A 27315-nucleotide genomic window follows, 5' to 3' on the forward strand; every position below is an offset into this window, starting at 1 on the left:
TGTTTTTTAACCCTGAACCTATGGTCTAAAGTCTTTGTATCAAGGCTTTAATATAACAGCGGTGAAAGCTGTTCCCTTCCCCATCATTCAGAATTTTTGTAATCAGTGTATATCAGATTAGAATATTTAATTGGCTCCTAAAGGCCTCATTCTACTTTTACTGTACAGTTTATTTCCCTAGAGCCAGTTGAAGTTTGCAACTAAACAGGGACTTACTAACTATTAAGTAGTTGGTTTTGGAAATGCTGTTCTTCTGTGTAGAAAGTGCACAACTGTCAAGTGAACCATGTATTAAATACTCTAGGTGAGCAGTAATCAATTAAAATACAGTCCTCTGGGTGTTCAAAGTATTGTTCTAATCCATTATGGGGAAAATCTGATTCCCATACAACTAGTTTAATCATAAATATGAAAGCATCCTAAATTTAGCCTATATACAACAGCTTTCATAAAATCAGGATACATGACCAATCTCTCACAAAACAACCAACCAACCAATGACTGCACCTTACCCTGGAAGGACTAGTTGTCTGCAAAAAAAAACCCACCATCCTGAAAACCAAGCAGCTTTTAGAATTGTAACAGAAAAGTCCATATAAGCTCAAGTTGATAGTTGGAAAACAAACCAGCAAATGGAACCGTGATATCTCAGTTTCCAGAGCCATCAATAACATATTTTCCATAAGCACTGGCATTCACTTAAAAACATGATTAAAATAAGAATAGCTCTTCAGAATATATATAAGATAGTTATGCTTAAAGGACCATAGTTTTTAACGTACATGCTTCTTTCTGGTAAGCTGTGCAATACAACCATGTGTTGAAGGCTGAGTTATAAAATGGGAAATTATTTTAATCTTTAAGTCAGTTACTGGACTGCAAATCATTATCACATAAAGACCAGTTTGGGACATGTAAGGCTTTTCATTTCAGTCTATACGTAGAGACACAATGCTGCCTTACAACGAGAAACAGAACTTAGAGCAGGAGGTGATATGACCTATATGAAGCTGAAGGGAATGTTTAGCCCCTGTCCCCCTTCATGATGGGTCATGAACTATTAGTAATGACACATGGAGGAAATATTTCTGTCTCCCGTGATGTTTACCTGCAACTTCATCTTCGGAAGCAAAAAAATCAAGATCCCACTTTTCAGATGTTATGCCTTGCTGTACTCTAAAGGAGCAGATCAAAAGTAACTGCTCCTTAATTTGTACACTGTTTGAGAATATCATATTTCAAAAGACCTATGCATGTATGGGAACCCTGTGAGGCACACTTGCTTTTACAGTCTATAACATGACATTAACACATCCCTAATGGGTACTGTTTCCAAGCTGAATATTTTGTTGCAAGTTAATCTCTTATTGATCTGTGCACATATATCTTAACTATGGATAATACCAAAGAAAACTGAATTAATTTGGTGGGCTCTAAGAAGTAAGCATCTGCAAATCATACACACACACATCCCATCTGCTCAGAGCTCATGGAGTACCCCAAGATGTGTTACACAACTGCTAGAGCGACTGTCTCGGTGGACTGGCACTTCTGAGGCTGCTGACAGCAGTGCCTGCTCCACAAGAGCCAGCTGCTGGGATTTGAGATGGACAAAATCAGGAAAATTAGTTTATTTACTTCTGACCCAAAAAGAAGACCTCTATAATCACTGGACTCAGCTTTTCTTATGACAGTAGCTGGAAGTTAACTCATGTTTTCACTTCCCTCAAGATGTCTAGGAACTGTTAAGTGGCTCTGTGGGCCCATCATTGTACCTTAACTGGTGGATATATTTCAGAGATTCCAGTGATAGCATTCTTCTGCCAGACCAGGGACTCTTTCTTCAAATCTTCTTGACTTTCAGATCAAAAGCTTAGAGGCAGCTTTGATTGGAAAGCTCTCTTCTGCTAATATGAGGTCCAGGAGGACAGCACGTACCTAGCAATTGTTTGGAAAAGCCTGAGGAAGGAGTTGGTTCTGCATGTGTTGGCTGCAGGGATGACTGGTGGTGTGTGCAGCCACAGGCATGCTCCCCTACCCAGTGGAGCCTATTTGGTTGAGGGAAACTTGCACAGGGGAAATAAGTGTGGGCTTACGGGAGATATTCCATGCTTGAAAAGTCCTCTTTCAGCAACTAAACTCACAGTTTCAGACCCTGGTCTATCACCAGAGTGTGGACCAGATTCAGATCGGAGGAAAAGGGTAAGCTCACAGGAAAGAATCAAGTGTGCTCCTCTTTCAGGCAAACCAACAGCAGCAGTTGTTTCTCAGTATCGTTAGAGAACAGATAATCTGTCCATGAAAGCAGGTATTATTTGCTAGGTAAACCTTTCCTAAAAGGTAGAAAAGGAAAATTTCCATTCAAATATTTATTAGAGCAGCAAACCATCAACTGCAGATAGATTACTTTCTTCTAAAGTTAAGAACATCAGACAGCTGGATGCTGAAAGAGAACAGCAGACAGATTTGTGAATTCATCTGGACCATTCAGGGTTATGTGTTCATTCTTGTGTGCAATGGAGAATGGATGATGTGGAAAAGCTCACTTTCCCTCCCACATACACATACAAATTTGTGTTAATGCAATAGTAGAATTAAATTAAGAGAAATGATTCATAGGGAGGTTTTCAATTAAACTACGTTGCAGAAGCCAGCACATTTTTCAGTAGCTCCGAGGAACCTTTCCAGTTAAACAAAAGGCAAATATTTATCCTGCAGCAGAGAGGAAGGGTTTTAGCTCATGCTGAAGGATCACATATATTCATCTAACCTTAAGGCTATTGCTGGGTTACTCCAGTTCCATGATAAAAGTACCAGATTAGAACTATTCAGACAGAAGATATATAGCAGTGAAAACAAATATAAAAAAAATCACCATGTTCATTTTCATCTTTAAAACAGGTTACCACTAACACTCCCACCAAACAAACGAAAACCAAAAACCCCACAAATCTTTATAAAGTTTATTTTCAATCATGGCAACTAACAAGCATCTACTAGGGCACAGGTTTTGCTCAGTTGTTTCAAGTAAAGTTTGACATGAAAGTATAAGCCCATAAAATACATGTATGTTTAGTAAGACTAAGAAAGAGCAGTTTATGTATAGAGAACCACTGGTGCATCAAAATGAAAGCCAGTCAAAGGCTCTATAACTAATGGATTAACCTTTCTTCTCTTTTAATCAAATAATTAAAAAAATAAATAAATAAAAAGAGTGACAATCAAAGTTGTTCCGCTGATACTAAATAGCTACTCCAAGTTGCAGATACACAAACAGTAACAAACACAGACTGACGAAAGGAAATTATAATCAAGGGACTCATTTATAAGTTTGGTTGAAGGCAAGGGCAAAGTCTGTAAGATACTGGGCATCATACCTAAGGCACACCTAATGTAGCCTGGGGTAGATGATTTTAAAACTAAGGCACCACTGTTCAAGACAGTGACTCTGACTCTACAAGAACCAAAAGCACCAAAAAATGCTCTTTGTCTTACTGGTCCCTAGAGCTGAACAATATGCACAAGGTTATGCAGTGTCTGTCCTCTCCAGGTCCCCCCAAAACTTTTGCCTTTGTAGAGTTTTGATGAAGGCACCTTGAAGAAACTCAGATTTTCTTTGTTCTAGCTTGGAGCCCAGAAACATAAGTCTCTCACCCCAGTTCTCCAAAAAATCCCCAAAGATACTGCTAATAGAAAAATCAAAGGCTGTGCTGAAGGAACAACAACAAAAGCAAAGCCAGAAAATAAGCATGAGTGCAGAACACATTCTGCTCTGCTCGGTCTCAAAGGAAATTTTTAAAGTGTAAGATATACTTTATTTTAATCCAGGAAAAAAATTGACTGTAATTGTGTGAATACACAAGAACAGAAAACAGGATGGTCTTGCCATAATTATGCTAACAACATTTTGTTCTGCACATGAAGAATTCATGAGATAGTAGCATGTTAAAATATTTCCGTTTTGGTTGATTCCGATATGCATCGGGCTCATTTAACCTTTATTAAAGTATTACTAAATATTTCCTTCTTAATTCTGTAGGCTATTAATTAGACAAGGCCCTCAGTGTATATCTGAGCCTTTCGCAACCATCCACAGAATTATATAGAAATTCCAAAGAAAGACCAACACTGGACTTCAGTGAGAAAAGGGGCCTTAGTGTTATGAAGTAACACAGGAAAGAAAGGACTGGGGAACTGTAAAGCTATCTGTCACTATTCCCACGCTCTCTGAAAATCACCCTATGTGCCGTTAATTACTGATGAGGAATTTTCTCTCTCCCTTTCTTTTTATAACTAAGTCAAGTGCTTTCAGTTTAGCTTCTTTAAATTACTTTCCTTTAAGCTTTCACTGCCTTTCAGAAGAGCCACTCCTGACTAGGCCTACAGGCCACATTCAGTGAAGTAAGACCACCAACAGCAAGTCCACAGTATTATTCTAAATGAAACACTGCAGTTGATCCCACAATTTATTCTCTCAAGGTTGTTTCTACTCTTCTTCAAACCTCTGACCTATTTTACCTCTTGCGCAGCACTTTGAAAGATGTTTCCCTGAACCCGGCACAGGTGAACAAATAGAAAATGAAAAATATTCCATCAAGGAGTGACCTTGACAAGTCACAGTGGATATAATTTTATTTTCTCTTGCAATTGCTTCCCATCGTCCTCAATTTATGAGTGAAATTCCACTTGCACAGGTTAGACAGCACAATTCATAGCAAATTCCTAAGTGCCTGTAAAACAAACAAATGCTTTGGTACTCTTCTTCCTTTCTTCTACCCTAGCTCCCAAACCAGATTCAGCTAGTCTTTTACGTGAAAGCTGAAAGTGGTAATAATCTAAATTCATAATTTACTACTCTGTATAAAGATATGACCGTATACTTTCTTCCTCTATTAAAAACTAAAGAAACCACATATTAACCCAACTGCCCATTTCTATTCCACTGCTACATGTGAGAGACCACTGTAGTTAGTGCAATTATGTGAAGATGAGCATATATGAAATAATACGGATAAAAACTTACTTGCAAAGCGTCAAAATTTGGCCTTCTGCACAGAAGGGAAATTAAGGTGCATAATTGCAAAGGACAAAAGGAAAATTATCCTTGTATTTCTGCCCTAAATAAGGAAAATTGTTCAGAAAAAAAAGTTGACGAAATGACAAGTAATGTAAAGTACATGTATTCACTATACCTTCATATTATGTTGTTCTTTAGGTTACGCTGTTCTTTAGGTTACTGTTATCCTCTTATCCCTAAAATATGATCAGTAACAACTTTTCACACCTAAATAACACCTAGGTAACGCCTCCACACTTGTTTCATTGCTGCAGTTGGTTTATATAGGACACATCAAAGCAGAGCAAGACAGCAAAGTCTTGCATAAAACACTGGCAAGGTTTTGCAAAAACTTAAAAGTCCCAACTCTCTAATCATTGAACAGCATTGCTGTTTTTACATCTGTATGAGCAGAGAGGTAAAGAAACAGCATCACGATGTAGAGAGACTTTAGGAGCAATAAATATTGAAACATACACAGAAAGAGAGAAGAAATGGTGTTTTCAGAGCTTGGAACTGCATATTGGTTGACGCTTGAAGGTCGCTGTATTGCCCCTTACTTCAAAGGAAGGGATCTGGAAATGGCATCCTGCCTAACTGCTGTCTTTTTTTTTTTTTTTTCCCTCCCATCCCATAGTACATGTGAAAAAACTTTCCTGGCCTTAAAGGATTGTGTTTACAAACACTGGGAACACACTGTGGAGATGAACTCTAACATGTGTAGTCCAGTGCATAAGATGCTACCATGGACCTCCAGAGAAACGTATTCACAGTCTGGTTTGGCACTACGTTTCCTCAGGTAGTTCACCAAAGCTAAATACACAAAAGAAAAAAAAAAAAGTAAAATAAATTAGGCTAAGTAACACTGTGCTTTCATTTGCCATATATAACCTCATTTAAGTTTCAGCGATTTCTTCATTCTTCTTGAAATTCAAACAGGGAAAATCTGCCATTGCCTTTACAGCAAAGTACAGTGCTGTAAACCAAGTATACCAAGTATAAAACATTTCCTTTCATCAAGGCCCATAGCCAGCAAAAATACCCCTGCCACAAAACCTGACACTTCTACAGAGATATTTTAAATCACATAAAAAGTGCTGGTATCAGCCTCAGACAGTAATAGGACTTGTACTTGAAATGCTCATCGAGTTGTAACTTTTAGTGTGTTCTTTTGTTTGTTTGGGTCTTTTTTAATTATTACTCATGCATTAGTGGTTCAATCCATATCTATACATCAATGGAGTCTTTTGTTATGGTTTTGAAAGAAAATTTTTCTTAATTCATCTAGGTCTCTTCCTCTAATGCATTCCTTACAGTAATTTCCAATATATTCTTACAAAGCGTAAGATAACAACTTTCACATTTTTATTCTCTCTCCTTTCAAATATGCTTGACCTTATGCTTCAAATAACCCTACCTGCACAAAAGACATAAACATGACCTCCCTGCCCCAAACCTAAAATAGCAGATCTGATTTTGTATGTTACTGTTGTCAAAGACTAATAAAGATCTGATGCTATGAACAGATGTTACCTTACCAAACCTTTTAATTTCATAGATAAATCTTCTTTCCAAAACCATTGCTTTTACTTCCCATTTCCGTTTTTGTACACACCAACCAAACTGCCAAAAAAGTTAGTATCTCCCCTATAACTGATCAAATGCTATTCTATTTCAAAGCTCCCCCCGCAAATGCTATTAAAGGTAGCTCAGCTCCCACATATATTTCCACAGATAAGTAACTGAGTGCTTATTCTGAAGATGTTTTTTCTTTGTCTAGATTCATGCCTCAGTTGTTTTAGATATCCAAAACCAGGAACCAGAGATAAATGTCTAGGGAAAAAAAATGCTTCCTTCTATTACATCAATAAAAAGAAATAATGGACCTTTAATAATCCATATCACAGCCTCAGTCCTGCATTGAATGCTGATGTTGAGGCTCCCCACTTTACTGTTTCATACCTATCATATCACTCGTATTTGTTGCCATAAGTATTTACATAATCAAACATTTCACATACTGTAATGGCAAGTCACCAGAACTTTAAACATCATGACAAAAACTAGAATTTTGCCATAGTGAATGCTCTAGAGAAAAATCAAAGATTAGTTATGGTTTAGGATGTCTGAAAACATGGAAAATCATGATTAAAAAAAAAAAAAAAAAAAAAAAGAGATGTCTCAGCTGTATTTTGGACAAACTACCCCTGCAGGCCTGGCTCTACATGAAGCAACTGGAATAATCAGTTAATGGGGCATAATAGCCAAACTAAGGTCTGTGCTGTTGGTTAGAAACTCGACAGGAATCCAAAATTAAACAGAAAAAATGCTTAGCATCAGAGGCTCAGCTGTGTTCATTGTTTTCTGGTAAAACCAAAATAGCGTTACGATCTCTTCCTGCCTCTCAGCCATCCTCAAGCATCACAAATATGTATTTTCTAACAAACAGATCCTTATGACTTCTCAGCACAGCTTTTCTTTATTTAGACAACAATTTTCCAATTTTCTTCTAGGACTGTAAGGGTGTGAAAGCCCTTAAGCCTATTGTGCACTGTGCAGTGATGCTGTGTCCAGTTCGCCCAGAAATTTGCAGGAAAGTTTGGAATTTCCTGTGCTAATCTCTGCTCAGAGGAAGAGTTCTAACAGCCTTCCCGGCAGGACCCTAACAAAAGCACAGTTCATAGGTACATAATTCCCTTTTCGGACCTCTGCTGTTTTTTTCCTTATCAATGCAGTTCTCCTGAAGGCCAAGTTTCTTCAGATGGAAAAATCTGGAAGCCTCAGGTGAACCTGAACAGTTGGTCTTCCTCATACCTTTTTAGCCCCACGGTGTAAAAAAGATAGCTTGTTAAATCCAACTTTGGTCACTGATTCAGAATGCAGGCTCTGCTCTGATGGGTTCTTCAGATGGCAGTCAGCTCTTCTGCTTGTTAGGTTTCAAACACAGGAATATTGACAACAAAGTCCTCACCAAGGACTGGTTATCTCTAGATGAACGTATAGCATTATTTGATCAATCCTAGTAATTCTTTTGCGATTTTTGATGTCACAAAATAAATCAAAGCTATGAAAAAGAAGAAAGCAGAGAGTCTAGTAAAGTGAGGTAAATACCTAATCCTAGCTATTAAAAACTCTATAAACCTCAGTCTTTCATTGTAGCGAATTCCAAAAAGCTTTGGCAGAGCCATTCATTGAAATGCTGGTAAGATGTGTCACTGTAAATCACACAGAAGCTCCCTTGAGAATGTTTGCTAAGTGTGGTTAACACAGCTCTGATGGGACACCCAGGGATAGAGACAGGGATGGTCGCTGTGCAGTATTAATGAAAAAAATGCACATCAAAATGTGAAACACATTAATTTGAAAATTGGGATAAATACTTGGTTTTGGTTTGTATATATAGGGGCTCCTGCAGAGCACCTGTTTAGTGCTCAAGGCAGCACTGAGAACTTCTGAACTACCTGCCTCTACTTCCTCAGTGGAGGGAAGAATGAGAGACGGAGGGTTTTTTTTAATGCTTATATAACCAGAAATCACTGCATACAATAACAACATAAATCTAGTGCAAGTTCTTTGCCACTCCTTGCATTTTTCCCTGACTCTATCCATTGTGTGGTTGGAAAAAGCTAGGTTTACTTTAAAAAGGAAAAAAAAAAAAAGAAAAAAACCAAAAACAAAAACATGGAAGAATTTGTTTAAAAGTCTACCACTTAAGAAACAACATGTCAGACCACAGATTGAGAGCACTCAATTTGGACCAGGGCAGAAAACCTTAGGAGGTGCCATCAGCAAAGCACTTAAAATGTCATGTTAGCAGGACGGAATTTCCCCCAGGCTTTTTGGTGTTTTTCCACCACGGTCAAAGAAAGAAGTTTTGAGCAAAGCAAACCTGCTGGTGGTCAGGACAGGCATTTTAAAGTACACTGCAGCAGCCACATACGCCTAAACCAACCTCCAGCCTTTCCTATTTAGTAGTCATTATCAACTTATTTATTTATTTATTTAGCAAAAGGCACATTAGGCTGTGTTTTACTCTTCTTAAAAACTATTTTAACATAAAGCAGATTTGGGTCTTTGTTTGTTTTGAACCACAAATGAAAAAGCAATAGATTTAGCTTGGAATAAGGTTGCCAAACGGATGAAAAAGGCCTGCAAGTTTTTCTTCTGGTTGCCCTTCGCATTTATGGTCAACTTTTCCCAGCTCTAAAACCCAAAGTCTGCTCTCAATTAGCCGGGCATAAATCAGAGCAACCCCATTGACTTCAGACGGCTTTTCTGGATATAGAGCATTGTGAGACAGAACAGAAATTGGCCAATATTGTCTTTTTTTTTGTTTTACCGGCACCATGGATTTTTCTCTTTTTGGAAGACTTATCGGTAGACACAAAGCAGATGACTGTGGACAACCTGTTTGATGTGGTAAACAAAAGCAAAGTAACTGCCAAACCAGCTGACAGAGTTAGAAAGAGAAGAAACATGAACACTGTGGGAAGGAGAATGCTGAGGAAGAACTTGAATGTTCTACCGATTTCGGTAGTGAAGTCCAAAAATAACCAAGAATATTGCCCCAAACAAAATTTAATAGAGAGTAAGAGTGTGATTTTAATCTCTAACCATGTCCATTAGAAGCAATTCCACCAAACTTGATCATGTTAATCCACTGCAAAACCAGACATAGACATCTGCAACCACACACGAAGCTTGGACACCAGCAGGAGCAACACAATAAGAGTATCATTAATTTTGTTAGATATTTCCTATTGTTAAAGAAAATGTAGTGAAGGAATAAAGAGACTGAAACCCTTTTTGTAGACTATTTTTCAGAAAATACAGCACTTGAAAAACTTACTGCTAACCTTTTTCCTTTCTCAAGAGGAACTAGGATTATGAACCAAAAGAGTCATTGGCAGAAGACAGATCTTTCCTGGATGACCAAAAAGTTACTTTCAGTTTAGAGAGGTATCAAGTAATTTTTATCTCTTTGTAAAGATTCCTCTCTACAGTATTAACAATGGAAGCACAAGGGACAAAAGAAGCATTGCTTTTGAAAAAAAACAAAACCAAAAAACAGGTGATGCCTATACCATATTTTAGCATATGATTTTAAAATTTCATTACAAATTGCAGCAAGGTCTAAACTTATGTTGTATTAAAATTCTTTAAACGAATGAATATGTTTTTTCGGATACCACATGCTCAAATTTGAAAACTTGATTCCAGTAGGAACAATGCAGAAAGAAAAACCTCTTTTCACTTAAGGTTAATCGAAAATTTCTATATGTGTAAAAACTTTGTATGAGTCATTCAAGTTCACTATTTTTCTGTTTAAATGTTTATGAAGAGCAGCCATGAAGCTTTCATTTTTTGTCCCAGTTTAGCTATTAGATGTAGAGATACTGTTGCATTCATCTGGACTATTTCACTCAGAGCTGAGAGACTCACTGGGGTATGATAAAGCAGGAAGGCTGGTTTTCCTCTTCCTACCACAACTACAGATTTGGGCTGACGATGAGACTAAAAATGTGAAGGACAGAATCTGATTTTCTGAAATGCTTGTTTACTGGAAACCCAGTGAGATTTATAGAAGAGCCAACAGTTGACTACCTTCTTGTCATGGCAACTTTAATAATTTAACTGGGCATAGAACTTGCATCTTTGGGTGCCAGAACATATTCTGTGGTCTGTAATGTCCAGTGGGAAAAAAAAGAAAAGCAAACAAATTATTTGCTAGCTACAAGTAATACTCCCTGTCTCTACCTAGTAAGAAGGTTGGAGAATAGTGGGGGGAGGGGAGGGATGTGAAAAGGATTTTTATTAATCTAATATGTGAAGTGAATATCAGTGTTACATACGATCATAACTGAATACTTCTTTCATTACAGAGGCAGGTGAGCAAGTTAGAAATTCAAACTGGAGTTGAAGAGAATTTAATTATTTTCCTAGAGAAGATTTCAAGGACAACTGCAACATTAAATTAAATTTGCCTGCTTAAATGAAGACTGTTTTCCTGCATTTAAACTTAAATAATGCTTTAAATTATGTCACTGTCCAAGCGGGTGTGGAGCGGAACTGGATAATTTTCTTCAAAAAAGTAGGATAATTATTCATGCTATATTGGTGAAAAAATAATTCAAACAACTTAAGAAACTAACCTGCCATGTTTCTATTCCCCTGAAACTAAAAAACAGCTGAAACACAAAGTCATTAGGAGTTACTGAAGACTGCAAGATAAAGCTAGTAAGCAAACATTAATAGCGAGAAAGAGTATTGGCAGAAGTTGTTATCCTGCGTGACTTGTAAGAGAATCAGCATTTTCTGTACAGTTGAAGTATCTCCTTATTTCCAACCCAAATTCATCATTTAAGAAAATCAGTCATATCTACTGCACAGCCATAGATACAGATTCCCAGTCATGAAGCGGGGCGCAAGATCATGCACGAGGCCTTCCATGCAGAGCAGCTGAAGCTCCCAGCTGTACTCACAATGAAGACGCTTTAAACTCAGCCTCAAATGCACTGTCATCCTCGTCATCAGACTCTAAGGCCATGGGGCCCTCAGCCGCCAGCCCACTAAAGACCCAGCCAATAGAAAGTGATGGAAAACAAGTATGAATGTGTTGCCAAATGCAAGAATTTAAAAAAACAAAAATAAAAGCAGCCATTATGCAGTAAATGACACACAATTACTGTTTAAATTCTCTGGAGTCTTATATTTTCATATTGCCTGAAGCCATTAAGCTTTAGGCAGCTCAGTTTACTTTGCAAGAAGGGCTGCTCTACATGTAACACAGGATTTTAAGGCTCTATGCTAACATCAGGACTAGCGTGGTCAGCAGCATCAGGGAAGTGACCGTCCCCCTGCACTTGGCATTGGTGAGGCCACACCTCGAATCCTGTGTTCAGTTTTGGGCCCCTCACTACAAGAAAGACACTGAGGTGTTGGAGAGAGTTCAGAGAAGGGCAATGAAGCTGGTGAGGGGCCTGGAGCACAAGTCTGATGAGGGGCGGCTGAGGGAACTGGGGGTGTTTCGCCTGGAGAAAAGGAGGCTGAGGGGAGAACTTGTCATTGTCTACAACTACCTGAAAGGAGGTTGTAGCATGGAGGGTGTTGGTCTCTTCTCCCAAGTAGCAAGTGATAGGACGAGAGGAAATGGCCTCAAGTTGTGCCAGCGGAGTTTTACATTGGATATTACGAAAAATTTCTTCACAGAAAGGTTTGTCAGGCATTGGAACAAGCTGCCCAGGGAAGTGGTGGAGTCACCATCCCTGGAAGTATTTAAAAGATGTGTAGATGAGGTTCTTAGGGACAGAGTTTAGTGCCAGTGTTAGGTTAACGGTTGGACTTGATGATCTTAAAAAGTTTTTTCCAACCAAAATGATTCTATGATCCAGTGCTATCCAACGGAAACCTCCAAAGAACTTCCCAAATGTTATAATCAACACAAGATATGCTCGTCATGGAGCACGCTTAGGTTCTGCAAATTGCACCTTCAGCTCCGGGATGACAGTGTCCAGCTTTAGCTATCTGCAAGGTATCTTCACCTGAGCTAGTCAGCCAGATTCCCTTTATAGTAAACATAGAGAAACAGCCAGTTTCAGAGCACAATTCATCTTAGTTGAAATTTCAGGCATGTAGAACATGTTAGGTAACTGAAGGCCTACCAGTGCTTGCTGCACTCCACTGACATCAAAGGGAGGCAAGCTGATCAGATGTCTAACTTAGTCAAAATTAATTCCAGCCCTCCTGTGCACCAGTCAGACATGCTGTCGATCTGCAGCTCCCTTTTTTCCTAAGCCTGCACAGCCCAAGCCAGTATTATGGTACTGGCAATGACACTAGCTGCCACTGACTCCAGTGTTGCAGACAGCGGCTCAAGTAGTCATTACCATCTCTCTTTCAGTAATCACAAAACATTATATGTATTCACTACTATGGTGTAGCCTCAAAGGAAAACATTTATTCTGAAATGCTGATTGCAAAGGGGAGGAAAAAAAAAGAATGAACTGTAACATATACAGGACAAATAACTCTCCATTAATGTGTCTATGCCTTTGTTACAATCTTCTATTATATGAGTATACTGAATATAAAATTTGTCGATGGATTAAATTAAGCTTGGTTACTTCCCATATCAAATGCTCTACCTCATGTGGTTTGGGTCCATTTACTTGGGCAGATGGTGCCAAAGAACTTAGCTATGTAGCTAAGTCACTTACAAATCCATTTTCTTTTCCTTGTTGGTGGTTTTGTTTGTTTGTTTTAACTTTAAATATGCTTTTTGCTTTCTTAATTCAATGGAAAGAGGGAAACAAAGAATAGAAAGGTCTGTCAGATTAATAAAGTGCAATGAACATAACAGAAAGTAATAAGGGAAAAGAAAGGAATATTCCTCAGCTCATCCACTTACCTCTCACTGTGATCTTCAACGTGCTGTCCGTGCCCCAGCACAAAGCCAGGGTTTGACTGGCTGCAGGGACTAGCAGGGGCTGATAAAGTGCTTTTGACGTTCTGTACCGAGTGCCTGCGGCTCCGTCGGCGCTCCAGCCCCCTTCGCTCACCAGCGCCAAGACTGGCCCTTCTCCGGTCCTTGCGCCCGCTGGGAGGGGGATCAGTGCTCTCATCTCCATCCTCATGTCTTAGTGTCATCTGAGAAAGAAAGGAAGGTGAGGCTTCTGATGCAGTTCCTTTAAGGTACCACAGGCCTTTACATCTAGGACTTAAAAATTAACTGATCTCAACAAGATTAACTCCTATTAGTGTCACCATTTTTATAGCTTTCCCTGTAAGTTGCTGTCTTATCCATTAGTGCAGGGTAGCAGCTCTAATAATGGAATTATATACTGACATCTTATATAGAACACTACAGGACCTGTAACAACACATTTGTACATCTCCTGGTTTTTGGTGTGTGGTGGGTTTTTTCAGTTGTTTTGTTTCTTTTTTATTTTTTTAAAATAGGACTTAATTTTCAAGGAAGCTGGGGAGTGTTGGACACATAGTCCTCTTTATTTCTTTCCAAAATATTCAGGTGAAGTCTTGGCTCTAGTGAAACCAACAAGAAAAAACCAAACAACCTCTCATGCACTGACTGATTGAACATTTCCTCATGTTCAGACATGACACTTGGTCAAGTGGAAGTTACCATCTACTACTTCAGAAAGTATTTTAGAAAAGTGCTGTAATTTCTTCCCAGCCAAGGAAGAGATCAACAGATGTTTAAGTAACTGCATGCCTCTTAAAAATCTCCATTTTAGCAGCTCTCCCTGCAAAGTAAACACAGAGAAAAAAAGGAAAGAAAGGAAAGAAAGGAAAGAAAGGAAAGAAAGGAAAGAAAGAAAGAAAATCAAACCAAACAAACCCCATCCTATTTCTGTGAACTGGTACCACAATGGATTATAAGAAAAAAACACAGACCACATGTCCCCTCTAAGCTTCCAGATTTTTAGGTTAGCAGGATTATTTTTACATATGCCTTTTGGTGGAAAAGACAGTATTTCCTGCCAGTTCAGAAGCACTGTCAATACAGAGGAACACATGTATAATATCAGAGAAGAATGACCCTGAGAATAGCACGGCCACGATGACATTTGACAGAAGCTTCCAAGACAGGTTGGGAGGTCATCAGCTGGAAACAGTAGAGGAGTGAAATACAGGTGCAACGCCTAGCATATTGAACCACAGCATATCGTTGACATGCCGTGACATACCTCTGACAGAAACAAAGCAAGTGCTACCCAACGGTACATGACAGGGTATCACTGGCAGAAACAAATTAAATTACTGGTGGATGTCATCTGATACGCAGCATAACATTTAAGTAATCTTTATATGAGAAAGATCCATTCAAATACGCAGAGGTACAGAAGAGGGTGATGTGGGTGATTTGAAGAATGTGTATCTTCTTGTTTCTATCAGTCTTTTTATTCTGATAATTCTTACCAGAAGTGACGTTAACAAAACAAAGGTAGGGGAAAGAAGAGATTTTTTTCAGGTAAAGAACAACATTAGCAAAAAAAGAAAGAATGTGCATAGTCATGTCTAAATTTAGTCCGGTGAGCAAGAGAAAGCTGGTACCCAAGTAAACCAATTGCTAATTTTTCAATCTTATCTTTCAGTAGGCACAGCATGTGTAAAACCCCCTGTTTTTAAGATTAATGATCACCTTTTAAAAGGATTTTATGTCCTGATGCCTCTGACAATAGTAAAAGAAAGAACATGGAGACCTTTCATTCTGATGTTCCTATTTGGGTCTAAATCTTCCTGCAAACTGCTGCATATAAAACTTAACTCTGCTAAAGATACTGAAGTGACATGGGTGTAAAGTTGATTAGGAAAATGAAGAATCAAATCTACCAAATCCTTTGCTGGGCTTAGATGGAAACAAATTCATTTCATTACACCAGAACATGAATCCACATTTACATTCGCATTAGCTTCAGCCTAAGCCTCCCCACTCCAACACTTCTCAAAGTCTGAAAAGAGGCTAATTGTTAAGAAACTGGATATCCTACCCTTAAATATAAATACTTCAGAAGTAGTTATTTTATACTTAGGTACCGAATGTGGAGTCACTCATTACTCCATTGCTGCACACTCTATAGAATTTGGTCCAGTGTAAACTCTTAAACAAGGACTTGCTGGGTATTCAGCTGCAGAACAAGTGGCATTTGCAAAGCTGAGCTCAGCCAAACCTTTTCCATGAGCTGAAAACTTTTGCATATGGAAAGAACTTATACTTCAGGATGTGTAACTAGCAGTCTGAGAAAGGTTTAATTGCAGGCAGAACTGCCTCTAAGGAGACTAGTAAATATGATGGTTTGCCTTGGAGTATGCCCCAGCTTTACCATGAAACACATTTGCATTAAACACAGCTATGTAGCGTAGTAGGTCACATATACGAATGTGTATAATACTTCTAGAGACCAGATGTTTTTCTTTTAAAACAAAATAGATAACCGAATTTCACCTAGGTTACATTTTCCCCCTCCTCTTGGCTTTGAAGTTTGCACAAGCTGTAAGATGCATAAAACAGGGCATGTTATGTTACCTCATAAATGTTAAATTGCTCAACTAAGTCCAAATCTGTTCCTTTCTTGTTCAAGTGTCTCTGTGAAATGGCTTCAATGCCTAGCTCTTCCAGACAGTCCACGACGTCGTAGAAAGAGTCTTGATCTGGCAACCCCAACAGCGTCTAAGAATCAAAGGAAAAACATTTAAATCTGTTTGTTTTGAAAAGAATTAACCAAAGGTTTTTAAAAGCGGGTGGCAAGTGGTGCTATGTATGATTTCAATAAAGTAAAACCCATTATGTGGGATTAGAGACACTGCTAGAAAATAAAAAACAAGTGGCACAGCTTTTAACAAACAACTTTGTGCACTGTGCAGAAAAAGGAATAACTGGCAAAACAAATCAGTGTTGTTATTTCATACAAAAAAGTATGGAAAATGTGGGTCTTTAAAATACACAGTTGGATTCTTCCTGGCTTCATTTAAGTACAGATTTAAAGAACAGAGAATGTTAAAGCATCAAACACAGGGATAAAAGCAAAGAGAGAAAAAAACGGTTTAGCTAAAAACAGTGAAGCTGATTTCCTACTGATTCCTGTAAGTTTGGCCTTAAGAAGAAAAAGTCCAACGCACAGCTGTGTGATGTCAGGACAGCGGGAAATATCCTGCACCATGTGCCTACTGTCCTCCAAACCTGCAGCAGAGGCCATCCTCCCAGCACACAAATTGCTGAATATTACGGAGATACTGACTCCTCCCTTTCAACTTGAAAAGTCTTATTAAAGGCACACTGACTCCTTAACTCCTATAAAATAGTAAAAGTTACTAATTCCTGATTATGGGGTAAGTTGTTACCAGTGACAGTGAGAGGAGCTTTTGCACACTAGAAAATAAAGAATACTAATAACAACAGGTATTGAAAACGAATTGTTTGAGTTCAGAGTTTTCTATGGCACCTGCTCTATGTTCAAAAGAGAGCATTATTCTTACCATGGCCATTTCCTTTTTTTTTATGTGAATTCAGAAAACTGAGAAGAGGAAGGTGATCGTCTGCAGTACACCATATATATATCATAGTATGCCACTGCAGTATATATAACGAGAGGCAATGAATCAAGCCACTCACAGCTTTACTACAGAACGATGTGTGGGAAGAGGACATGGGTGTTGGACAACTTTGCTGAGTGCACAAGTGAACTTCATCCACCAGAGTCCTGCTGACATTTACAAAGACAAGAAAAAACACTACTCTTCTGGTTTGCCGTTGATTTGTACTCAGCTTGTGCTGATTTTTTTACTGCTCTTTATGCATGATGCAGAAAAATGAGTCTAATTCTGATCATGTTGAACAGAAACTACTGAACATCATGTGCAACCTACTTGCAGAGCAACATATACCTCATTACAAGAATCAGTCTATAGAGAGCTGCTTTTGCAAAATATGGGAGAGTGCTCACTGCAAGCAACACAGTTATTCTGGATTAACTCATCAGAGAGATGCTTATTCTCAAGTAGTTACCCTTCTACTATTTAATTAGTTAGGGAACTTATCTATACTCCCAATAGCAAGAGATAGAGACAGCACATGCAAAAACCAGGCCCTGTCCAGAGAGTTCCATCTACTCATGCCCTGGATGGGATGAAATGTGCTCTAAGAACACTGGTTTTCTAGAGCCTGGCTTTTCCAAAGAGGCTCTGAGCAGCAGAGTGCAGAAGAGAGCAACCACTCTGGGCTGCCTCCCTGGGCCAAGAAGTTTACATTCAGAAAAAGAGGTCTGAATGACATGATAATACCTTGCCCTGTGAAAGCACCTCTTTCCTGAGAAATGAGGCACTGGAAAATGTGCATCACCAAGCTACTTCTTAATTTTTATTTTTTTTTTTAAACTAAACACAAGACAGAAACATCTTCTTCAGTCATTACAGGACTATTATCTGCTGTCTGGTGAGGTACACTGCAACAGGAATGCTTAGCACGAACATTAATGAAGTGTTAGGGTTATATGTTCAGGCTCTAATTAAGAATTTGTCTCTGTCCAGGACAGTATTTAAAGCCTCTTTAAAACTCACTGAAGACCATGAAATTAAATTTTCCTTAACTATGCTGAAACTAGATACCATGCACATTTTCCTCTTTCCTAAATTGACACTTAGCACTGAGTAGAAATATGAGGATTCAGCAAATGAAGCTATCAAACTGTAAATTCAATGGAGCTTTAATGTGGATATGGAAATACTATAACAGAAAATTATGTCTATCAGGCTTTCTCTTGCTTATGAAAGATGTAGAGAGCAGCTACACTGACCAAAACATCTTCAGGCACAATAAGATGTGATATCTTATGTGCAAAAGGGTGGACAAACAGTCAGATCTTCTGCACAGATCCTCTGAGAATTTACTTCTTAAAATATTGGCAAACGGTTTTCATGTTGATATGCAGATCAACCGCCCTAAAGCATAGCTTTTTTAAAATCCAAGGTCAGGCAGGCTATAGACAGGGAAAACAGCAGCATAAGGTACTATTTACTGGCAACCCTGCTTTTGTCAGCAGTCTTTTATTGGTTAATATAATTTTAAATCATGCGGCAGTGGAAATTCAATTTTCACTGCATGCTACTGGCCAGAACTGGGCAATTGAACTCCCAAGTATAGAAATAAAATATTTTTCCTTTGCATGGTTTGTCATTAAACTCAGAGAACCATTTTCAGAGCCTAATGCATATTGAACTCAATTTCTAACACTATAAAATGAGATGTAAAAGGGCACCACTGTTGTCACAACAAGGTGAGTTCAGTCTAGCTCAGCAGGAAGATTTCTGCAGTAAATAACACAAGGGACATGAAATGCTTGCATAAATGATGGATTAATTCTAGCTTGTGATTGTAGAAAACAAGAGTGGGCCTGCATTTTCCTAGTGGCTTTATAAAGGAAACAAAAGCCACAACCGGCAGAGCAGAGACCATAAGTTAGGTACGTCCTTCCAAGGTCGGTCCTTGGTCCTTTCTGAGTACCTGGTTAAGTTCAACATGTTATTCCTGCATCAAAATACACACGTAAGTCCCAAATATTTCCTCCTGCTTTAAAGACAACCTTACAAAATGGAAAACTGTATAGAGAATGAAAATTTAGCCAGCTGGAGAAGAGTGTTTAAAACCTACTCTGTGGCTTGCTTTCTGAGTTTTGTTACATTCTTGTTAACTTAGACCAAAAGTGGCATTTCAAATCTGCAACTCTTGAGAACACAGGTGTACAAAGGAAGCACGAATATGGATGTCAAGACTCATTCTTATGTCTCTATCTAGTTTCAGTTTGAGGAAACATCTCCAAATTAAGATTTTTATTTGTTTGCACTGTGATTTTCCAAGTTGCTTTCCCAAGCCCTCGCAGGAAAGCCTGGGTAGCTTTGAGCTCTTCCCTCTCATTTGGTTTGATTTGATTTGATTTGATGAGGATATTTTTTTAATATAAAGGAAACACAAAGGCTTTAAGCCATCTCGATCTCAGTAAAAAAAATGAAGAAAGTAGAGATTAGAATAAGATCTAGCAGATCACAAGAACTAACCAAAGGAAGATAACAGAGGTTGTACTGCAACTATACATAATCAAAAATAGCTGCATTGGGATCAGTTTCATTTAAGAGATTCATTAATGCCAAATTCCCTCCAAATTAAGAGTGGGTTAATGAAAGGTCAGCCTAAGTAAAATGAAAAGAGAGGGAGAGGAAAAAAAGGATTGGAGCAATTCTGATGTCTGGACAGATGTGTTTTCTGCTCCTAAGCAGGAAAGAAAACAGTCTGTAAATGTATACAGAGGGAAAGAAAAAGGAGTAGAAGTTTGCTTCCTTAATACAATCCCTTCTGAGGACTCTGTCTGCACTGAAAACCTTGACAATTCCTCATCTAGAGAAGATGAAACCATCTGAGCCTTCTTTGTATTCTCTGCAGGGGAAAAAATTACAACTGTGACATGCTGCTTGCTGTTTTCTCTATAATCATGAAAAAAATCCCATTAAAAACATCATAAAGCTGTCCATAAGCCACATCATAATTATAAGTGTGGTATTGTGGGATTCCTCTCTTCCTTGATCTTCATAACTGCCTTGGTCCTTTGACTGTGAGATGCTTTTTCTTTTTGTGTGTTTCATAAAGAACTATCTCCTCCTAAAAATAGCTTTAAATGTAGTGAAAACTCAGACTAAATGAATCAACTATAGATGAGAAAATAAAAGAGAATGAAATTCTTGAAGTCAAACACCAGGTAGATTACAACTGTGCAAATTATGAAGACAGTTATCTCAGAAAGAGGAATCAGTATATGAAACATCAAGGTGTAAAACATAGTCATTAAAACCTCCTTGCCTTGGCTCTAATAGCAGCTACACACATATAAAACTGGTGATGCCTTTTGGAAAGAGTACATCGATGAGGTAAGGTTTCTTTAAAAGTTAAAGAGGATCCCTACTACCACGTAAGCAGGAGCAAGGGTGGCTGTAAGTAAAATTACAGTGTCATCAGTGATGTCACAGGGAGAAGTTCGTTCTTCTCAGGCATCATTGCTGCCATTAAGAAATTATTTTATCAAAAAAATCCAAAGGAACCCACCGCTCCAAACATGTAGCTATGAGCACAGTAAGCTGGCAGCCTGATTTATGACCTCCAACAACACTCAGGATCTTTAACTCAATAGTAATAATAATAATAATAATAATAACAACAACAACAATAACAACTCTGGCCCATTAAGTATAACCATGAAACACATGGCTATTTTGATTTCCTAGTCGTATGTCGATCTTCTGTGCACTTTAAAAGATCTATATTTAATTTCATTCACCCTAAGATTTGTATATGACTAGACTCTAATTTTTAAGGAATTTACACTAACAAATTTCTAACTTCTATGGGCTTTTCACCTTCTCCTTCCCCAAAGCACAAATGAGTACTTTGGACAACATTTGATTTTAATGCAAAACCACTACTTATAATATAGAACACCAGAAAATATAAAGAAAGGAGAGAAAATGTAACCTCATTTTTTAAGGAGAAACACTCTTACTAGCACTCAGACCTGCTAAATTCATCGTATTTGGTTGGCAGTAAAAAAACAAAACAAAAAACAAAACGATGTGGAACTAGAAAATTGTGCACAATGCAAGCCTTTGTGAGCCATGTGATCTTTTCACCAGCACTTGCTGTCGTTCTCTCCTTGGTTAATGCGTTGAGCTAGTTGGTTGAGTTCTGTTTTGCACAGTGTTGTCAGCATTGGGAGAGGAGCCATGTCATAACCATGTTTCGGCACAGCATCTATTATAGCAAAATAGCAATTCTGCTCCCAGCTGCTGCCTCTGGGTGACTGCAATGCCAGCATCAGGAGTGTGCTGATTGATTACAGCTTGTCCTGCAACTTCTCTGGGACAGGTCTCCTTTTATCATATATACTCAACAGGGAAGATCATTATACAATTGAAAATCATAATATTATCTCCACCAGTTTTGCTAACCAAGTAAACAAACCTTGTTAACCAAGGTCATTGTGTAAACCAGTAGTTCGGTATCAACCCCATCCTTCTCCTCCAGGATCTCCATGATGTTGGACCACGGCTTGGCTCCTAGAGGAAAAGCAGAAACCATTGTTGACAGTAATCAAAATGGAAAGCTGTGGCATCCACATTTATCCAAGAAGTAGCATGAGTTGGAATATGTGGCCAGGTGGAAAATGAATTGGAAAGATCCAGCTCCCTCTACAGCAGGGGTATCAAACTCATTTTAACCGGAGGCTGCATCAGTCTCGCGGTTGCCTTCAAGGGGCTGAATGTAATTTTAGGACTATATAGATGTAACTACTCCTACATTTATACAGTCCTAAAATTACATTCAGCCCATTGAAGGCAAACATGAGGCTGATGCGGCCCTCGGGGAAAATAAGTTTGATATGCTTGCTCTGGTCTCCCCAGCTTCACTGAGAGTGAAGTTAAGGCAGACAGCAAAGGCATCGTAAGGCAGGGATCTAAAATATGCCACGTGGACTAGAGGTATCCCTAGAGGTATCTATTTCTCTCCCTTTGATGATGAAGGAAGCTTTGTTAGCCCAGTTTGATTAACACCGAACTTCTGAATACCAGGTGAGAGGAATTTTACTTCACCTATCATAGGTTTACATAGGCTTTGATAAATGTTCTACAAAAATCTATATGGTAATGCTTTCAGTGCACTTGTTGTGCACATGCCTAGAGATATTACTGAGCTACGCTGCATTAAATCCTGTTAACAAAACAAAGTGGCAGAGAAACACAGTTTTCTCAAATTACAGTCTGTGTGTCTTGGATAAACAGAATGATCAATGAGAGGAAGATTTTTGCCTTGGTTCTTACACAAATTATTTTAGTAAGTATCTTCTCTACAGAACTTTCAGATATGTTCCTCTCATTTTTCCACTAAGTCAAAATTTTTGCTTCTAGTTATGATGTATTGGCTTGATTTGCATATTGATTTGCATTTGCATGGTTATCTGATGCCTAAACCCAAGTGGCCCAGTGAGTTCTTGTGCCAAAAACATCAGACAGGCAACACCAGACCCACTCAAGATAATCTCTTGTGTGGAAGGCACCTTGTAAAACCATCCTATTTCATTCGGCAAAAAGCAGATGGTTGCATTTACCAAAGAAAAGAAAACAAAACACGTAACTACTTTATCTAAGAAATGGAAATAAATAATCATAGAGTCATTTTGGTAGGAAAATACTATAATTCAGTGTTTTGTTTGGAATAAAGTTAACCCTGACTTGAGGATACTCAATTCAACTTCACAAGCACAACTGTGAGTCTTTGAATTTCAGAGGGAAACACGGAGTTCTCCAACAGCCCACATCCCCTAAACATGATAGGGATGACTATAGTGTGAGTATAATCCAGCAGTAAAATGCAAATATTTCATCACAACCACCTGTTGCTGACTGATCCGTAATCCCGAGGTTAAACCTCTGCATTACTTTCATCATGATAATGGCCATTGTCTATTCATGCTTATGTTTTATATATAACCTGCTACACAGACACCAAATCTCTGCTACCCAAGGACCTCTGTTTTCAAGATGATAGCAGTGCAGTATGTGGAAAAACCTGTGCATTAACGAATGCACAGACAGCAATATTTCTCCTGTTTTCTCTCCCCCACTTTTTGAGACAGTCTCTGATCTTTACTACTGAATAATAAATCAGAACTTCCTGATCTTGAGCAAAATCAAAGAAGGGAGTGTTCACTCACAGCTCCCCAGATGTATTTATGTGCACTACTAATTAAATACTTATCCAAATACACAGCTGTAATGAAAACACACTAGACACCTCTATACTAGCTTCTCTATATTACCAGACATTTTGTGCAGTACATGTTCAAAAGACATGTGGAACAAATTCACTCGGTTCACAAATGATATATGATCAGCAGGAATGATATCCTCAGTACAAAAATGTCTTCCTGTGGTTTCTAGTGAAAAATAAAAGTGGAAGAAAATAAGAAAGAGAAACAAAATGGGGAAACTATGCAAGTCTGATTTATAACAACGTCATTTGGAAAAAAGCGAGTTGACAACAACATAAAAAACCAATTATTTAATCAACTGCATTATTCCTTACAGGGAAAGATGCCTGTATTTTGCAGGCAGGCTTTATTCTTCCTGGAGCAATCTTGTTTTTTAAAGACAGAATCCTGGTGTTTGTTTTTGTTGTTGTTGTTTTGGATTTTTTTTGCCTGAATGTCTCCACAGTTTTCCATTATAATAAAATATTTTCAGGATCATCTTGCTGTTTTCCTGCAAGGACGAGCCATGATTTTTTTTCTACCTATGCCATGTCTCTCTTTCAGAATACAATTTTTAAAAATTGTTAATCAGGCACACTTCTTAGTAAGGCAGTCCTATCTTTCATCCATCTTTCAAAGCCTTTAATTAAGGTGCTGCTACTAAACTGAGGCAATTTCCAAAATCTAGCATTAAATTCAAAATTCATCTATTCCCTTACTAAAATCAAGAGGAGGCTGTACTATCAATGACTTCGATAGAGCTACTCCAATTTGTACCAGACCGAACCTTTATTTTCAAATGCTATTTTCCTCATTATGATCTCAAGCTGAACTGTCAAGCGGAAACAGTCATAAGCCTGCCCATTCACCTGGGGACATGGAGTGGAAGTTGCACCACGAACTTACTGCATTACTATACTTGGGCTAACATTCCTTGCTAATATATAATGAGAGCCTATAGTTTCCATGCTATGATCCGGAGAGCACGGGATATGGGCAGATCCAGAGCAAGTGTCTGCTCTCATTCACTCTCATGCTCTGAGCTTGGATTTCCAAATATGTTGTTCCTGGAGAGTCCCCACTTAACGTTGAGACCACAAACTGGAGCTGACGTGAAAAATATGATTTTCAAGGCAATATTTTTGTCATGATAGTTTGACAGTGAAAAAACTCCTTCTCCTTTCAAGCTGCACAGAAAAACTTTGTGAAAAATACCTTGGAATATCATACACTAAAAAAAACTGATGACTTTTCTAAACCCGTTGATTGCTGTACTAAAACAATGACACTCACACAAGAGATATGAAAAACATGATGTATATTTTCCCTTTTCCTTTAAAAGGCTATTTGTATTGTGGAGAATTTGAAAAGCTTTCCATTTATAGACAAAGAGGAACTTTTGAGGAAACTATTATGCAGAGCTAAAATCTGCATCTTCCATTTTCAGTGTAATGGTCAAAATATAACAAATCCTGAAAAATCTAGACTCAAATCTAGGTTTGGCAATGCATACACATTTCTAGTAAAAACTGTACATCTATTTAATATTTGTATATTACGGAGTTTATTTTTATAAATCATTTAAACTTGCCAATTTTTAAAAAGGTTTACTTTCCAGCCTGTCTCCTCCACCTGATTGTGATGTAGAAGAATGACGATGTAAAAGAATGATGATGTGGCACCCCAGCAATTCTTCGGGGAGCAGACTGGGATGTTCCCGTAGGGTTATGACTTCCATGCAGGACTCGCGGCAAAATTGATGAGAGCGATGAAACAAGCTCACTGAAGTGAAACAGCAGAGGTCGAGTTTTGTGTGTGTTCTCCTGCCTTCTAATGGGTGAAATGAGAATTGCTCGTCTGCCTTCCACAGGCTTCTCGCTGGTCACAGCTCACTATCCTGGTTACTCCCACAGGAAGGCTGGACCCTCAACCCTGATGCTACTACACATTGCAAGCAGCCATGCATGGAGTATAAACACGTGGAGAACTATGGGGTTGCAATAATTAAGCCCATATTATATTGCTACAGTCTATTGAATAATGTTGCCCATTGTTTAAAGCTTCAGTCTTTTCTCACTTTCTCTTTTAAATGTTTTTACACGTGAAACTCAGAAAAATAAAATAAAAATTAATGTCCTATACAAAATCTTGACATCATGACTAACCAGGACATGCACTGTATGTATAAAACATGAAAAGTCTTACATCAGGCCAGAACCATGCATGAAGACTGCCACCATCTTACAGATTGCCCATCTCTAGTTGCCATAGGATGGAAATATATCGATACTTTTGGAAAGACCTCAACATCTTGTATTCCTGGTTATTTAAATACGTGTGAACGTACAGCCTTCCATCAAACCCACCATATGGGCATTAATATACTGGATATCTAGCTACGTGTGAAATGGCAGGAAAAGTGGAGATACTGATAATATGAGCCATTTACAAATAATTAAACAAGAAATCAGAATTCACACATAGTATGTGACAGTGTCCAGGTCAGCCACAGAGCTTTAATCTCTTGTCTGAAAAAATGCTCATGATAAGCAGCTCCAGACAGCAGAGTGCAATGTCAGCTCTGCTCTCCAGAGCCTGCACAGTCTTGCTATGCCTAAACTGAAAAGAGATCAAATTCCTCTGGGGCTCTGAAACAAGAAATGCTGGGGATCTAGATGGAAGTATAACGAGAAGTTATTTCCTATATGATGAGGGCCATGCAGTTATTCACTTATGGTCTGCTTGTATCTGGTGGCACTTCCGTGAATCTCTGCACTTCAGTTTGCATCTGGATGTATTCTTGCATAGAAACCACAGATGGGATCACTTTGAAACCAGGCTGAATTATTATGGGGTTCTTTATGTTAATCATGTGTGGTACACATGTTGAAGAATTATGTCATATCTCATCACCTTGTATGTACATGAAATATTGGACTTTTTTCAAAGCAGTGCTAAGCTTAATTATATACCTGCAAGATTTATGACAACATTTCAAGAAAAGGCACATCACTTTTTCTTCCTCTGTATTTCTCTTCCATTAAATCAGTCATTAAAGACAGGTACTCCTCAGTTATAAGCCATTCATTTCAAAACATAAATTAAAACATAGCACATCCACAGCCAAAAGCGAAGGGCTGTTACACTGATGACCTAAGATAGGAACTAAGTCTAAACCAAGAAAAAAGCTAAGTATAACTGCTTAATAATAAGAATAATTAAAAAAAAATAAAAAAAAAAAGGAAAGAAAACAGAGTATTTGGGGCTAAGTTATTTACAAGAATTCATGAGACAATCTGCCAACCCACAGGTATGAGAATTCGCATAAACCCTGTCCTCATGATCCTAACAAGTATCCATCTAACTAAATCACTTTTTTTCATGTTTTCTATTGTTACAGAACTTGTTTTATTACTTTGGGCATGTAACTGTTTGCCTGAGGCTGTTTTACAGATACAGAAGGAAAACACAGTTCATGATAGTGTGTCTAGGGTCCTAATTTCTCTCCCTTGTTTTCTGTAATGAGGTTTATTAGCATGTGAACAGATGGCAATTTGAATATGTTGTGAATACCAGTGAGTTCACAGAGCTGAGGAAATACTAAGACTGACTGTAAAAATAAATCATAGTGCTCACAATTACATGAATATTGTAATTACGTTTCTGCTTATGGCATTGTAAGGCTTATTGGTTTTAATTCAAAACAGAGAGCCAACCTGAAGTGTCCACCATTCAGAGGGTTACACTGGTTTTCAATTGACCCTGTCTGTTGCCCTGCCATACAAGAGAATCTGGGTGTTTTTTTCAGTCTTTTCCACACACTCCTAGCTGAAAGCAAAACCTGGTTACTTTCTCCTATTTCTGGCACCACCTTTCTCCCCATCCCCCAACTATTTTTGTTTCACTTTTACCATATCAAGTCGCTCAAACAAGTTCAGCATGGAGGCAGTT

At 38.3% G+C, this 27315-nt stretch overlaps 1 protein-coding gene across 13 annotated transcripts in view; it reads right to left on the bottom strand.

Annotated features, from left to right (window-relative positions):
- FHOD3 (formin homology 2 domain containing 3) overlaps positions 1-27315 on the bottom strand; it is a 386693-nt gene that overhangs the window by 104219 nt on the left and 255159 nt on the right. For all 13 annotated transcript variants that reach the window (XM_071804400.1, XM_065831130.2, XM_065831129.2 and 10 more), the window contains exons 8-10: positions 21579-21673; positions 16104-16247; positions 13464-13702 (exon numbers count right to left, since the gene is read on the bottom strand). In XM_071804400.1, coding sequence (XP_071660501.1) covers positions 13464-13702; positions 16104-16247; positions 21579-21673 — 478 coding nt within the window. The remainder of the gene's footprint in view (positions 1-13463; positions 13703-16103; positions 16248-21578; positions 21674-27315) is intronic.

This window comes from Patagioenas fasciata, chromosome 2 (assembly GCF_037038585.1).
Source record: "Patagioenas fasciata isolate bPatFas1 chromosome 2, bPatFas1.hap1, whole genome shotgun sequence".
Lineage (NCBI taxonomy): Eukaryota > Metazoa > Chordata > Aves > Columbiformes > Columbidae > Patagioenas > Patagioenas fasciata.